Source organism: Gadus chalcogrammus, chromosome 7 (genome assembly GCF_026213295.1).
Source record: "Gadus chalcogrammus isolate NIFS_2021 chromosome 7, NIFS_Gcha_1.0, whole genome shotgun sequence".
In the NCBI taxonomy this organism is placed as follows: Eukaryota; Metazoa; Chordata; class Actinopteri; order Gadiformes; family Gadidae; genus Gadus; species Gadus chalcogrammus.
This window is the reverse complement of record NC_079418.1, coordinates 25,576,303-25,591,945: the sequence shown is the minus strand read 5'-3', so window position 1 is coordinate 25,591,945 and position 15,643 is coordinate 25,576,303. Positions and strand designations below refer to the sequence as shown.

The 15,643-nt window shown below is 43.4% G+C and overlaps 4 protein-coding genes across 7 annotated transcripts in view; 1 reads left to right on the top strand and 3 right to left on the bottom strand.

The window, feature by feature from the left end:
- LOC130385249 (glutamate receptor 4) overlaps positions 1-15,643 on the bottom strand; it is a 1,260,456-nt gene that overhangs the window by 822,872 nt on the left and 421,941 nt on the right. The gene's annotated exons all lie outside the window — the stretch shown is intronic.
- On the bottom strand, positions 141-2,225 carry timm10b (translocase of inner mitochondrial membrane 10 homolog B (yeast)). The gene is made up of 3 exons (XM_056593763.1): positions 1,936-2,225; positions 1,717-1,812; positions 141-1,617 (listed from the first exon to the last, which is right to left on the bottom strand). Exons 1-3 carry the CDS (start codon positions 1,960-1,962, stop codon positions 979-981), a joined length of 762 nt encoding a protein of 253 aa, XP_056449738.1. The 5' UTR covers positions 1,963-2,225; the 3' UTR covers positions 141-978.
- LOC130385286 (transcriptional coactivator YAP1-like) lies at positions 2,493-9,479 on the bottom strand. 2 transcript variants are annotated; one of them, XM_056593741.1, is made up of 10 exons: positions 9,272-9,479; positions 8,922-8,973; positions 8,410-8,616; positions 7,762-7,961; positions 6,389-6,504; positions 5,695-5,796; positions 5,386-5,462; positions 4,869-4,987; positions 4,452-4,552; positions 2,493-4,255 (listed from the first exon to the last, which is right to left on the bottom strand). In XM_056593741.1, the coding sequence occupies exons 3-10, from the start codon at positions 8,611-8,613 to the stop codon at positions 4,074-4,076; spliced, it is 1,101 nt and encodes a 366-aa protein (XP_056449716.1). In that variant the 5' UTR covers positions 8,614-8,616; positions 8,922-8,973; positions 9,272-9,479; the 3' UTR covers positions 2,493-4,073. The 2 variants fall into 2 exon arrangements, with proteins under 2 accessions (XP_056449716.1, XP_056449717.1); XM_056593742.1 differs by lacking the exons at positions 5,695-5,796; positions 9,272-9,479 and having other exon boundaries at positions 2,494-4,255; positions 8,922-9,250.
- The window catches only part of angptl5 (angiopoietin-like 5), a 5,223-nt gene continuing 1,624 nt past the window's right edge, over positions 12,045-15,643 (top strand). Inside the window, exons 1-7 of one of the 2 annotated variants that reach the window (XM_056593733.1) lie at positions 12,045-12,167; positions 12,575-12,746; positions 13,104-13,207; positions 13,638-13,731; positions 14,147-14,250; positions 14,402-14,522; positions 15,490-15,643. The exon at positions 15,490-15,643 is cut by the window's right edge and continues 32 nt beyond it. In XM_056593733.1, coding sequence (XP_056449708.1) covers positions 12,096-12,167; positions 12,575-12,746; positions 13,104-13,207; positions 13,638-13,731; positions 14,147-14,250; positions 14,402-14,522; positions 15,490-15,643 — 821 coding nt within the window. In that variant the 5' untranslated portion in view covers positions 12,045-12,095. Of the gene's footprint in view, positions 12,168-12,574; positions 12,747-13,103; positions 13,208-13,623; positions 13,732-14,146; positions 14,251-14,401; positions 14,523-15,489 lie in introns of those variants that run through there. The other variant, XM_056593734.1, reaches the window with a different exon arrangement.

Sequence of the window (15,643 nt, the reverse complement as noted above, 5' to 3'; positions counted from 1 at the left end):
TCATTCAAACACAGACAAGTCACACATACACACACACACAAATACTTGACACAATATTATGAATTAATAATTTATTGTAATTATTAAAGCATTTACCTTTGTAACATTGGAAAATGCCAATGGCAAAATAATTATATTTAGCTTTGACAAACGACAAGCTTCTTTATTTTGCATTCAGAATGGAGGTTTACAATATTTGCTCCTTCTTAGCTCCTCCCCCGTGCTCGACAGCCACCATGAATGGGCATAATGTTCCAGATGCCTTCGTCATAGATCTGGATAAATGGCTAAACAAACACACAACTTATAGCAGAACCCTTTATGAATGGTATTGATACCGGGAAAAAGAATGGATTGTAATTTCTATTTAAACAACAATATCAAGCACTCGAGTTCCATCCCTAGTTTAAAAAAAGAAAAAATGGGCACACTAGCATTTCAGATGGCTTCTTTTAATTAAGAAAACAGCATTGACAAAGAAATAATTGGAGTAAGATGGGATTCCACATTATCCACAATGAGACAAACAACAAGTGTGTGCGTTAAACACATATCAATCTTTTACCACCAGAACCTGAAGTTATCATCCTTTCCACTAATACAATGGCCTTTATTTAACTTATATTGTTGATGCTTACTCTTCATTTTCAGCCAGTGACATATATGCAAACAATATCACATGTGACTTTGTTTATCGGTCATTAGTTAACTTTACTATGACATCCATTATCACAACGCTAAAAAAAAAGAAAAGGGAAAGGCATATTTTTTGCTAATACACAATTATTATCTATAATATCTTATTAGTGCGTCACTATGACTCTCTGGACGCCCAGTATGGGATTATGTGTGGATAATAACAACCAAGCTGTAGTTGTGGTTGTTGATGTTAAAAAGAGGTTGGTCGACATCTTTGAAGACTGAGCCATCCTTCCGGCCTGGCAGAGGAGAGGAGCGCCACGGTTCTCTCCACAACCACTAGGCTTTAGATATTGTTGACACGTCCGCTGCGAGGCTCTCTGGTCTGGCTGGGGTCGGTACAGATGGAGCAGGTACTACCGGTGGGGTGATATGGGCTACAGGAAGAGGTGTATCATGTATGCTGCTGACAGAGGGTCCTGGCATGGGGGAAACTACCGTAGACACTGGTCCAACCCCCACGTTATCAAAAGATGGTGGAATAAACGTTGAAGCAGGTTTAATCCCCACGTTATCAAAAGGTGTTGGAATAAACGCTTCTGCTGGGGCTGGTATGATTGGTACAGGAAGGGCCATGTGGCTTTGTGTCGCCTCCACCAGGGACGTAGGACCTGAATCAAGCACGGGTCCAGTGAGTACATGCAGGGGTCCTGTATCCGTATCGACTGGAGACGGGTAAGCAGGTGGAGGCAGTGGTGAGGTTTGGTCTATGGAGAATTCTGTGGTGTTTGGAGCTTCGGTGACCGACCCTGCTGCTGCGGCTGCTGCTGCGGCTGCTGCTGCTTCTGCCTCTGCAACCTTGCTCTGCATCTCATCCATGCGTTTCTGAACCATTTTTGGCATCAACTGCACATAGGTGCCCATCAGACGATTGTTAGCGCGAATCAGCTTCCCAGCGCAGTTGTCCACACAACGGTCCTAAACACAGGACAACAAATCAAAACAGCTGTGCAATCAAAAGGTGTATTGTAAATATTCAATACACACTTGCAGACTGAAATTTTTCACATCACTTACCTCGACCATTGTCAGATTTCTGTAGTTAAAATTGCTAGAGCATCGTTGGAAACAGGTTTCGGTCATGCGATTGTACACCAGCAGGAAATCCCGAAGCTATACATTTCAGAATAGAAGCTTTCATAGTCAATACAAAATGAAACACTGAAACAAGTTTTGGGGTCTTCATGTACACCATTTTCCAAGGAAATGTACTTTAACGATGAACATTTGACTTACATTCCGGATTTGCATTTCAGGCTCCATAATTGATCTGAACGTTGGCTAAAAGGTTAACTTGCCAGCTGAGTGAGTCGGCCTAACAAATGTTTGGAGAGGAAGCCCTATCGTCCCTTATTTAACTAAAATGCTATAAATGTGTATATACCTGAAATGTACCTTAATTGTACATTATAAACAACATAAACATACACAAATATGACGGCCTAAACCTAAAGGATTGCAGTAACGTGACTTTCACACGGGGGCTGCCATGTTTAGTTCCTCCCCGGCCGCATGAAGCCACGCCTACTAAAGAGTTTTTTTTACCTTAATGTTTAGTAAAGCTGTGAACAGTACATTCTTCAACGATTAAAACTTCGACGGTATTATAGTGGTTAAAGTATTACAATAAGACTATTATTTTGATTCAAGTTCTCCCCAAGTATGAATTCAGGAAAACTTGCTACAATATATTTTTAACTGTATATTTTTTCCATTTATAAGGATCCTTGTTCAATTTAGACCCATATCCTGAGCTGAAATTATTTTGAGATTTCATTATGTTTAAAATGTTTTCCAGGGATGGGACTCTTAAATAATACAGAATACAACGAAAAGAAGCTTGCATTTTGTGAAAACAAAATCCAATTTATTTTCCATTGGTATTATCAACTCTAAAACATATTCATGTTGTATGGTAACACTTGGCAATAAGGTTACATTAATTAACCATTATATAATATTAGTTAATGTACTAATAATATTTTATATAGCAAAAGCATATAGGTTAATAAACTATTACTAGACCATTATATAACTAACTCCTAGCTGTTAGTTAATTAATAGCTTATGCTTATTACTGCATTACTTAATGTTAATGTACACTTATTGTAAAGTATTACCTGTTGTGTTAATAATAAAGAAAAAATCATTAACGCAGGATGTTGAGTGGAGTGAGGTTTGTGGGCGCAAGATATATATAGTTACAACTATCAACTAAATTAGCAAATTGAGCATACAATATTGCAAACAAATATTTAATTATTAAACTAAAGCGTTAAAAGGGCTACATGAGTAATTATAAGATATGTGACCCACGCATTGAAAATTATAAAAAAAAAAATGGTATAAGAACATCAGCTATTTCAGTTCCCCTCAAAATACAATGTCCTCCATTTATCCGTCAACAATGCACATTATACAAACATTACAGATAATGATTAAATAGGGTGTCATATTCTAAGTGTATCTTGCAAGCAACATAGCTTCTTTAGTTGAGCTAGATTCAAATTTGGTTAGGATGTCGATACACTTAAACAACATCATCCATGTAGATTCCAATAGCTATGCTTGTAAATGTATGCTATAAAATGCTAATATATCAAAATCAACAACGTGTATGTGTATGTGAGAGGGGGGGGGGGGGGTTGTTCAGCAAAAACTGTTGAAAAACACACATGCGCACATAAACACACATGCGACAACAAAGCTGCAGAGATTTTTCATAAAAAATGCATACTTTACATTACACAGACTTCTCTCAGTATTCAGAATACCTTTTAAAAGTACACGATAAAAAAATATAAATTGAGATAACAGCCGAATACTCCATGACAAGCGTAGTGTTGTTTGTACCGATTTCACTGCAAATCCCAAGGCCGCTGCAACTGTGATACCAAACGCGACCAAAAAGCAACTTAAGAGTCTGTGGTGCCGAGTCAGACTCCCGTCAAACACAACTAACTAGAGCCAGCCTGTTGCCGCAGCCTCGCCTCGTATGTTTTCATTGATCTCCATGGTAAGGTAGGTACCACTACACATGAGCACGCTTCTATTGCCCCCAGCCTCTCTGTCAGTGGCTGGTCACTTTTCAGGGGAAAACATGTCCCACAAACAAATGGTATGGATGGATTGGTACGGATGACAGACCAGAGCCCCGGGACGGAACTGTGTGTCATCAATGTACTTTTAGACCACAAAGGACATGTGAATCTGAACTGAACACAACTCTTCTGTCCGACGTGTTTACTAGAAAGACAATACTTTTAAATGCAGGACGACAAAAAAACAACAACTTTGCGGCTCGACTGATTGAGGCTTTGGCCGACAGATTCCTGCAGCAAAGCGCCTTCACAACTGCTCCGATGGGTGGAGCACTATAGCCAAGTGAGCAGGCTGTCTTTGTCCATGTGTGAGCTGGACAGCACTGTCTCCATGTCCATGAGGAGGTCTGAGGTCAGACCTTCTGGGATGCAAGGCATGAGCTCCTCCGTGTCAGACATGGGCAGCCCTGACATCGTGTCCTGCAAGGTCAGCGATGGGGTCTCCGTGGGGTCACCTGGGGGTCACCAGACATAACCGGCTATTTGTATGTGTAAACCAACATGCATGAAAACGCTCCCTTAATTATCCCTTCTTTTTTTTTTTTTTTAAACAGTTATCTACAAAGACCGTTTCAGTCGCCGGAATACATGTATCTAAATACTACATGCATCTAATTGCATGGTTTGTGTGCAAGGCGTGTCCTCTCTTACCAGTGTCCATGTGGTCCATGGAGCTCAGCATGTGGTCGGAGGGGCGGGGCAAGCTGCTGACGCTGAGGCCGCTGTCAGTGCTCTGGTCCCGGGAGTGAGCGCTGGTGGAGACCGAGGACACATTCATAACATAGTGGAGGCGTGTGCCTCACGACATGACCAGCAACCACCCCATCTCTCTGGAACCCCCTTCCCTAACATATCTGTGGATCCACCCCCCTCCTTTATTGTAAAACATCATTCACAACATACCTATTTAGAACTGCTTTTAACATCTTACTCTCGATATTTTGTCTTTACTCCTGTTTTTGGTATTTTCATGTAATTTTAAGTGTCCTTGAGCACTTAAGTTAGCTTAATAAATTAAACGCATTGTTACAATTAATGACATTTTACAGTATTCTGTTGACATCTTACCCGTTCAGCACAGGCTCATGGGCAGGGCCAAGAATCCTTGCATCCAGAGATGGGTTCTGATTGGCTACATTTCTGTCATGGCCAATAAGAACAGAGGAGAGGTTCCTTCCTCCTAGGTCCTACAGGAGGTCGCAAGATTCACACAGTAAAAATAGGGATGAAATAGAGCCTTGGGTGCATTATGGATAATTAGTTGTGTTATTTAGTGGTGCATAGTGAAGGCAAACGATAATCTAGAACTATATAGTAGAAGAGTTTTTTAAATTACACCACCAGATGGCGATAGAAAGTGGGTGACGCACAGCTCCAGATTAAAAGAAGGGTGGTTTGCTTTATCAAAATAGTTAAAATTAGTAAACTTTTCGATCAAAACGATTACATATTTAACAAAAAACCGGCCACTGATGTCAGGCAAAGCACTTCACACCTCAGAACCAAAGTACACATAAATATAGAAATAAACAAAGATAACATACAAAAACACACCTCAGTGTATACTACTCAGTCTGACTCTCACCTGCTTAGACCTGAGCCTTTCCTTTTCCTGACGTTGCTGTGTTGCCATGGCAGCAAGGCCTGGGCTCACCTTCTGTGCTGGAATACAACAATGTGTGGCACAACAATATGAAACAAACAAGTGTTTCACACCCATACGATGCTCAGGGCCGTCTTCTTGGTAAACGGTGCCATCATTTAGAACTTGCGGTGCCCACTAACTAGTGGCACCTGGCGATGTATGAAAAGTGAAATAGTAGGCAACACAATGGGTTTCAATTGAAGCGTAGGGCTTTAGCGGAAGTTCTGTAGACAGAGGTCTGATCGCTACCTATACGCGGGTCAACCCACGAGGTGGACTTGCTGATGTGGTTGATAAAGTACGTCTCCCCGTCTGGACTGACTGCCTGCTCCCAGCTCTCAGCAAGCACACCTGAACAATAGTGAATATGTAAATAATGAAACACAGAAGAAAAAACAAGCCTCTTAGAGATAACGTGGGGATTAAACCTGCTGCTACGTTTATTCCACCATAGAAGAACAACCACACGTGCCACTCACCATAGAAGAACAACCACACGTGCCATTAACCACAGAAGAAAGACAAGGACTCTAGCCCCTAACCATAAGAGAACAATCACCCTAGACCCGAACCATTAAAGGAAGAACAAGCACCCTAACCCCTAGCCATAAAAGAAGAACAAGCACCCTTATCCCTAACAACAAAAGACAAACATTCAACCTAGTCATGGTCAACAAGCAACACAAACAACAAGCACCATACCATAGAAGAACAAGAAACTTAACCCTAAAGCTTGTGAGGTTTGCCTTATGTGCCACAGGACAAGAGTGTGAGTGTGAGTTTGGGTGTGTTTGTGTGTGAGTGTGCTATTGTGCGTGCGTGTGTGCTCTTGTGTGTGTGTTTGTGTGTGTTATTGCGAGTGTGTGTTATTGCGCGCGCGTGTGTGTGTGTGTGTGCCTGTGGTACTAGGAGTCGGTGAACATTACAGCATTAGGAGGGATACCTGAATCTGCTTCACTGTTGTGCGTCTGCGCGGTCACACCATGGGCCAGCAGGGTCCGCTGGGGCTGGAGCTGGGCGAGACGTGGGTCGTGCCATGTTGTTGACTGATCCAAATGACTACACACACACACACACACACACACACACACACACACACACACACACACACACACACACACACACACACACACACACACACACACACACACACACACACACACACACACACACACACACACGTTAATTGAGTACCAACCTATTGCTGCAATACTGGGCATGTTCTGACATGACTTGCTTTACCTGTATTACCGCATGTGTGTTGGTGTATATGTACACCAGCGAACACACACACATACCAGTGTGGCTAGTTGTTAACCGGTCTGATTGAAACAGGTGCAGTCCCATGCATTGAAAGAATAGATGTCGATTTCCTCCCTGATCATGCATGTCTTGCGTCTGCCGTTTTTGGTCATCTTGAGCTCTCGTACACTTGAAGTTTCATGCACAGCCTGTCTTAATAATCGGTGTCTTAATTAATGCTGATTATAATTGTTGCTAAATTGGGGTGGGGTCAAAATGTGTTGAGCCGTGATGGATGTCTATCACACATAAAAAAAGTTTGTAAAGATATTTTGTTTGACTTTTATTTTACAATATATGCATAATAAATCTAAATAACTCAATGTTAATCACTACTCCAGTCCAATGGGAATTGATGAGCTGGTACAACGATTCTCGTCAAAACGTTTACTACTTTGGATCCAACATGTTGACAGCTTTTAACCGGGTTATTTTATGTAAAGCTTGAAACACTTGGTAGTATTCATAAGCACACTCTGGATCCATTTACGTTACAATTTATATCAAAAATTCTAGTCACTAAGCAGATGCTGTTCTCGAGTTCAGAGGCACTTCTAGTGTTTTGTAAATGACGCATACGGGTCATTAATGAGCAGGTAGGGGCTACAGCATCTTGCTCAACTATCCTTGACGGCGGACATTTGGGTGAAAACCCAGTGCACGTTGAGCACCACAACCTGACTATCCTCACGTTGGCCAACCCACTTTTACGAAATAATACGTTTATTCATGTTTGCTAAAGTGATTTATTAATTGAATTATTAAGTACAACACATTCCATGTCAATTATCTGGACATCGCTGGACACGTCACATCACTTCCTGGCTCTGCTGACGCATCACAGGACAAAACATGACACACGTCAACCAATAGAAGACCTCTGAGGGTGCCAGCATGTATGTATGCGTGTCTGCATGTTTGTTTGTCTTTGTGTGTGAGATTCTCTCTCTACCGCTGGCCGTTTTCTGCCGCCACATAGTGGAGGCTGCTACATTTCTTGAACTTTGACCTTACTTGAGAAAGTATCGCTGGCCAGTGGGCGTCTTGGCCATCTCCCAACCGGGAGGGAGCGGCATATCGTCGGGGATGACAGGTGCGGAGGGGAGCCCCGTGGCCTGGGTGGAGAGGGAGTTGATGGGGAGGGAGGCGGGCGAGGAGTGGGCACGGACGTGATGAGGGGTCAGGGAACCGCACACTCCGCCATCCGAACTGGCCTGAGGGGGAAGAAGAGCATGAGTTCTTCGTCACGTGAAGCCATCAATGTGTTGCTATAGAAACAAAGGGGCCACAGAGGAAGGCTGTTTGGAGACAGACAAAGCGTGTGCCGTATTATCAATCAGTAGTACTTTAATTATTTTGTCTCAGGAGTGGACCCAAAGTACAATTTGTATCCGTTTGACTCTGTCCAACCGCACACTCCTTGAGTTAGAGGAGTCCTTTGCATTGACTGGCAGCGACCCATCTCTATTATTGGACCCATAGTTTAAGAAACACTGGTATAAATAACAGAAACATTTAAGTTTTGCTAAAGATGCATTGTTGAGAAGACTTATTGTAAGTTAGCTGTTTACATGGCAATGTGGCTAGCGTCTAAGGGTAGATTATGTTTCCATGGGAATGTAGCTAACGTGTGAGGGGGTATAATGTCTTGTAACCTCCTACCTGTCTGGAGTGGCCGCGGGGATCCGGCTGCCGAAAGAACGAGTCTGGAAGTTTTCTCATGCGCATGGGCAGTGAGGACGGCGGTCTGGTGGTCTTATTGGGGTTCATCACGGCATTGAAGAGGGCCTCGAGATCCGTCTGCGAATCCCCGCGGACGTGCACGATCTGTTGCCCCGTCGAAGGCGCGCCATGATGCGCGTCCATAATCTTCAATTTTTGTGTCAAAACAAATCAGCACAATAAATTAACTGCGCGCGAAGACGCACACTCGATTGGTAAACAGACGAGCTCGCTCTGTATGCAATAGTATGAAATCTGATCATGCTGTGAAACGTTGCCCCCTACACTTAAAATTGTGCTATTCAACTTTGTTCAACGTCTTGGCCTACTTCTTAACAGTAATGATCACAGCAAACGTACAAGGCAATACAGATCGTATGAAACACTACTGCGGTTTTGTTAACCGCAAAAACAGACGCGTGAAGCAAAATCTCAGCAAGCCTCCCACATACCTTCAGTCCAGTTCTCTCCTGCGTGAAGTAGGAGACTTGGTGGGTAAAATCACTGTTGGACAGATGGTTTACACGCAGTAGGTAGTCCCCATACCGACGTTGAAGAAGAAGAATACATGTACAAAAACGAAAAATAAGTTACAAATACTTTTCGTCCCAAAGTCACAACTTTTTTCCCACTTCAACTTTCGGTCCAGATTCATGTGATACCGCTAAGGGGCGTGGTCGCGGTGTTTAAAGCCACCGTAGTTATACAACACGACGTCCAGTGTGCAGGTCTACCTTTAAGCCCGACATCGGGTTCATTCACAAGTTTTACCGCTGGATAAATACACAACAGGGACACTCACCCTAAAAGCACTGTATTCCATCAAATGTTAGCTTTCACTTGCAATCCCCTTTCTATTTAAATAAGAAGATCTTCAGTAGATTTATTCCTTAAAGCTCAAAATGCCGTGAAGAAAAGGAAATAATGCATAATTTATCCTGATTATTGTTAAAACTATCAAATGACAGAGTTCAGCCTGGGAGTGGGGGTCGGGAAAAAGTTGGGCTATGTTGATGGGAAGGACGGTCTGGTGGGGGGAGAGGGAAGAGAGGAGAGACGGCAGAAGGGGGGAGAGAGAGAGGGGGGTGTATGAGTGAGCTACCCTGAGAAAACATCCGTTCCTGGTGAGGCCTGCTCCGGTTGGCCGCGGATTGTTTATGCGGACACTACCATATGTATGCCCTCTAGTGGAAGACATGCATATGGGGGGAAGAAGTGTGTCTGGGCCGCACAACCAGCCCGTGGTTGCATGAGTAACCAGATCTGTCCATCCATCAGCTTGACAAGATATGTCCGTGAATGTCAGACAACGCTGTCTACTTCTCAGAAAGATGTTTTCTTCTTATGTTGAACTGAGAACATAACTTTATATCGATGGATAAACGGTTCTGCGCTTGACTATTACAATAATTCAAACCTTACCCCATCTGTTTAGTCGATACTCTGTCCAGTCTTTTGTATAAACTTTCTCGGCCTGCAGTTTGCATTTATGTATTAAATCCAATATTGATGATATGCTTTGACTTGACGGCTCATGCCTCACTTGGTGACAGGTCGCGTTGGATAGAAGCGCCTGCGTATGTAACATTGCCATAAACTATAACGCTGGAACTAATTACTATCATTGGTGTGTAATACCATCAATAGACCGATTGATGGTGCAAAAGGGCTCTTCAATGTTCTTATGTTTTAGAAATGACTGCTGAAGCCCAATTAACCAGGCAAGACCATGCTCCAGATGTCACTTGTACACACACGCATACGCGCACACACACACACACACACACACACACACACACACGCACACGCACACACACACACACACACACACACACACACACACACACACACACACGATCACTGCTTAACAAAAACCCAATCTTCTCTTGTCATAAAATAGCATGTAGACACGGATGGTGTAATGTTCAGTGCAGGACAGTGATTATGACGGTGAGCGGCCGTGCTCCATCAGCGTGTAATACGTTGCAGATGCCGGGCCCCTGCACCACCGGGCCCTCCTGCATTCCTCTGGCTGACCATGGCCGTAAACCCCTAGGGGTCTGCTAGGATGGAGCTGGACATGCTGCTGCCGCTGGGCACACTCTGCGTGGAGGGGCCATCCGCTGGGCTCCTCGTGGCCCCTGGAAAATAATACGTAATGTGGGACAACTCGCTCTACTGTCCCCCCTCCCTCCCTTGCACTTGGACTTATATTAGTTACCCAACCAAACCAATAAACTGAAGTCGCTGGTTTGAGAGAGAGAGAGAGAGAGAGAGAGAGAGAGAGAGAGAGAGAGAGAGAGAGAGAGAGCGAGAGAGAGAGAGAGAGAGAGAGAGAGAGAGAGAGAGAGAGAGAGAGGGTTTGTCTGGAAAGGTTTACAGAGGTTTTGAGAGAGCAGGGAAGAGAGGGAGGAAAAGTGAGGCGAGGGAAAAATGAGAGAGAGAGAGAGAGAGAGAGAGAGAGAGAGAGAGAGAGAGAGAGAGAGAGAGAGAGAGCGAGAGAGAGAGAGAGAGAGAGAGAGAGAGAGAGAGAGGGTTTGTCTGGAAAGGTTTACAGAGGTTTTGAGAGAGCAGGGAAGAGAGGGAGGAAAAGTGAGGCGAGGGAAAAATGAGAGAGAGAGAGAGAGAGAGAGAGAGAGAGAGAGAGAGAGAGAGAGAGAGAGAGAGAGAGAGAGAGAGAGAGAGAGAGAGAGAGTGACCAATAGAGATTGAGCGTGAGAGAAAGTGAGAGGGAAAGTAAAAGAGAGTGAATAAGAGTGAGAAATAACTAGATGAGATGAAGAGAGATGAAGAGAGAGAGTGCGATAGTGAATAAGTGTACGAGAGGTGAACAAGAGCAAGCAAGAAGCAGAGAGAGAGAAAGAACGAGTGGGGAGAGAAAGAAAGAGAGAGGGAGAGAAAGAAAGACTTGCACAGAAGTATGAGGTGTCCCATTTCTTTGCAACAGCTGGTTCTTGTACTGAAGGCAGGATGCAAAAAAAGCACCAGAAAAACCCATGGCTAAATCTGCTCCATCAGAGACCTGGAAAGACAGGGAGATACAAGCACCTACTTATAGATCTCCCTCTCTTAAATATTAAGAATCAAATGAGATGATATAGAAAAAAAGCTAGAGTAAAGATAACAACAGGTTTATTATAGGTAGAGCTTCTGATGAAACTTGCAACTGTTTCAACTCACCAACTGCTCCGTACTGAACGAGACGTTACACATGAGCGTTCACAGCAAAGTTAGTCACACACATATACGTTTTGACATAAAGTGAAAGTGGAACAAAGTTAAATTTTCAAAGATGATCGAGAGAAGAGAGAAAGCAAATCAAAGACAGGATGCATAGGAGGAAGGAAAGAGTGTGGGAAAAAAAAAAGTTCTAATTGGATATTGTAAACGGAAAAAAAAAACAGGCAAGCACTTTCTAAACAGATTTGTTGTAAAAAAAAAAAAAAGAAGGAAAATGAGTGGTGTAAGCTGTTTCCATGGACGCCGGCGGCTGTGGAAGGAGGTCCGAGCTGTGTCATCAAAAGAAAGAGAGAGAGAAAGAGAGAGAGAGAGCGGGAGAGAGCGGGAGAGAGAGGGACAGGGAAAGAGGGAGACAAGCAGTAAACAACAGCGTGCTATAGGACAGAATGGAACTGATGTGGCCAGCAGTCTTTCTGCTTCAGCTGCTCTACCTGCCCTTCTCCGCCAACGTCTACACCGTACGTATAGCTCTACACCTTTCTTTTGGGTGGGTTTCTCATCAGCATTCGTGTTTTGAACCGGTTGGTTGTGAGGAATGTGCGCTGGTCTTGTATTATGTCTAGTTATGATCAGTGCAGTGGTGTTTCTGTTTCTGATATTTTTCTAGAAGGATGTAAACATGGTCTTTCTGAGCTTCATGTCCAACACTTTTTTGTCTTCGTACAATTTTGTGGGGAATTTTTCTTTCCTGGATCACAAAAAAAAAATATGGCCAGGTCAATGTATTAGCATCACTATTTCAAATACTTCAATGTCCGACCTCTAGAAAGGAGCGTTCGGACAGCTGGTATCAAATTGAACCAGAGAACGGTTCGGAGTAGCGGCCTAAGTATGGTTTCAATGTCTTTCTACCTGCACTCGGAAGGGGTCGGGAAACAGGACGAGCAACCAATCAGATGTCATCATCGCAGACCTGCTTGAAGTTGCATCTTCCAAAACACCAAAGTCACCCGTAGGGGGCAAGGGTCAGGATGTATGTTCAATTCCGTGCGATGTAACCGCCAAACTACTGCGTGATGACAAAAACTCCCTGTGTGGTGAGTCTACCTGGTAACCTTCGTCATCATCACCACCACCAGCATCATTGTCATCATTAACACACTATTCTGTGTGTGTGTGTGTGTGCATTATATTTATCTTTTTGTGTTTGTTCCCACTTATGAGTGTGCTAATATGTGCGCTTGTGTGTGCGTGATGTTGATCTGTGTTTATTTGTATGTCTGAGTGTGCACATGTGTGTGTGTGTGTGTGTATGCACGGGTGAATATGTGTGTCTGTGTGTATCTGTTTGTGTGTGTGTGTGTGTGTGTGTGTGTGTGTGTGTGTGTGTGTGTGTGTGTGTGTGTGTGTGTGTGTGTGTGTGTGTGTGTGTGTGTGTGTTTTGCATGGTTCAGGCCAGATACAGCAGTCTCTGCTGGCTTATGGCCGCAGCACCAGGAAGATGATCAGAGATGTGATGGATGAACAGCAGAGAGCCCTAGACTTCCTCACCACCCAGGTACAAACATTCCCCCCTCTCTAATTAGCTGGCTGTATGCATGTCATATCTCCTGTCGTTATATAATTGGCTTACAGGACAGATAGCTCAAATGTATTGGCTGACTATGCATGTGGTTTCACATCTAGTTTTTTATTGGCTGACTGTATACTGAACATGTGGTTTCACATCTGGTGCTTTATTGGCTGTCTGATTGGCTTACTGTTTGTATGTGGTCTCACATCCAGTATCTTATTGGCTGACTGTATGCATGTGGTTTTACATCTGGTGTCTTATTCGCTGACTATGCATGTTATCTCATATAGTGTCTTAATGGCTGACTTTATGCATTTGGTCTCACATCTTGTGTCTTATTAGCTGACTGTAGGCATGTGGTCTCACATCTAGTGTCTTACTAGCTGACTGTATGCATGTAGCTTCTTGTTTTCAGGTGACAGAGCTCATCACCAAAATGCAGACCCTCAGTTTAGAGGTCCAGAGAAGCAACACAGAGATGTACGCTGTCAAACCAGTACAGTCCCATGGTAATAATAACCACACACACCTACATGCACACACGCTTGTGCGCACACACACACACACAAACACACACACACACACACACTCACACACACACACACACACATACACACAAACACAGACACAAACACACCAGCTGTAATAGTTGGAACCTAAAGCTATACCCAATCAAGCAAACTTTTTTATTTGTACTACATATTATACCCTTCATCCACTCAATACACACTAACCAATTAACAGTCAATGTCCATTAACCAATTTGAATGAGTGAGGTTGTGAACTGGTGAGGGAACTATAGCAGCCATCTAGGTTTTAAATTAGTTCTCCCTGACCGAGCTAACATTTAGAACCAAGACGACTGCTATAGGAGGTGAAAATGACCTATTGACCTGTGGGGTGTTGGATTGTGTGTGTGACCAGGACGGGACTGCAGTGACATCAAGGACAGTCTGGTGTCAGTGGTTCCGAAGATCCCCAGTGGGATTTACATCGCCCATCCCGAGAACTCAGACTCCTCCTTCGAGGTAAACAAAAACCGCATACCTGGTTTGTCAGGCACCCATGTCTTAAATGGTATCATTGTGTCATCGTTCCTATGACAACATCCATATGATATAAATGTATTAGCTCATACCTCACTCTAACTCTGAAACCCGCTGTGTGTGTTTGTGTGAGGTGTTCTGTGAGATGGACTACATGGGGGGGGGCTGGACCGTGATCCAGAGGAGGGCCGAGGGCTTGATGGACTTCAAGAGACCCTGGGAAGACTACATCAACGGCTTCGGACACCTACCAGGTCAGCTGGTCTACACCTTCAACTCGTCTGATGGCCCAAGCATGACGTTCACTATACGTACTCACTATACTGCATCTGATGTACTGACTATACTGACTCTATTGTACTCACTATACTGCATCTAATGTACTCACTATACTGACTCTATTGTACTCATTATACTGCATCTAATGTACTCACTATACTGCATCTAATGTAATCACTATACTGACTCTATGAACTCAGTATACTGACTCTAATGTACTCACTATACTGCATCTAATGTACTCACTATACTGACTCTAATGTACTCACTATACTGACTCTATTGTACTCACTATACTGCATCGAATGTACTCACTATACTGACTCTAATGTACTCACTAAACTGCATCTAATGTACTCACTATACTGACTCTAATGTACTCACTATACTGACTATGTACTCACTATAATGAATCTAATGTACTCGCTATACTGACTCTATTGTACTCACTATACTGACTAAAATGTACTCGCTATACTGACTCTATTGTACTCACTCTACTGCATCTAATGTACTCACTATACTGACTCTATTGTACTCACTATACTGCATCTAATGTACTCACTATACTGACTCTATGTACTCACTATACTGACTCTATTGTACTCACTATACTGCATCTAATGTACTCACTATACTGACTCTATGTACTCACTATACTGACTCTATTGTACTCACTATACTGACTCTAATGTACTTATTATACTGACTCTAATGTACTCACTATACTGAATCTAATGTACTCACTATACTGACTCTAATGTACTCACTATACTGACTCTATGTACTCAGTTCACTATAATGATGTGTGTGTGTGTGTGTGTGTGTGTGTGTGTGTGTGTGTGTGTGTGTGTGTGTGTGTGTGTGTGTGTGTGTGTGTGTGTGTGTGTGTGTGTGTGTGTGTGTGTGTGTGTGTGTGTGCGTGTGTATGTTTGTGTGTAGGAGAGCATTGGCTGGGCCTCAGCCAGGTGCATCAAATCCTGAACCAGAAGGAAACCCGTTTCCAGCTCCACATCGCCCTGGTCTCCCATGACGACGAGACTGCCTACGCCTCGTACGATGACGTCCACCTCGGGGGCGATGCGCAGTTCTACAG

Excerpts from the sequence above, each read along its gene's own strand:
- timm10b (XM_056593763.1), bottom strand. The coding sequence starts at position 1,962 with ATGGAGCCTGAAATGCAAATCCGGAAT. Across the intron at positions 1,813-1,935 it reads CTGAAATGCAAATCCGGAAT|CTTCGGGATTTCCTGCTGGT; the intron begins GTAAGTCAAATG and ends TGAAATGTATAG. Across the intron at positions 1,618-1,716 it reads GAAATCTGACAATGGTCGAG|GACCGTTGTGTGGACAACTG; the intron begins GTAAGTGATGTG and ends TCCTGTGTTTAG.
- LOC130385286 (XM_056593741.1), bottom strand. The coding sequence starts at position 8,613 with ATGGACGCGCATCATGGCGCGCCTTCGACGGGGCAACAGATCGTGCAC. Across the intron at positions 5,463-5,694 it reads GTGGGTTGACCCGCGTATAG|CACAGAAGGTGAGCCCAGGC; the intron begins GTAGCGATCAGA and ends GTTGTATTCCAG. Across the intron at positions 4,988-5,385 it reads AAAGGCTCAGGTCTAAGCAG|GACCTAGGAGGAAGGAACCT; the intron begins GTGAGAGTCAGA and ends GACCTCCTGTAG.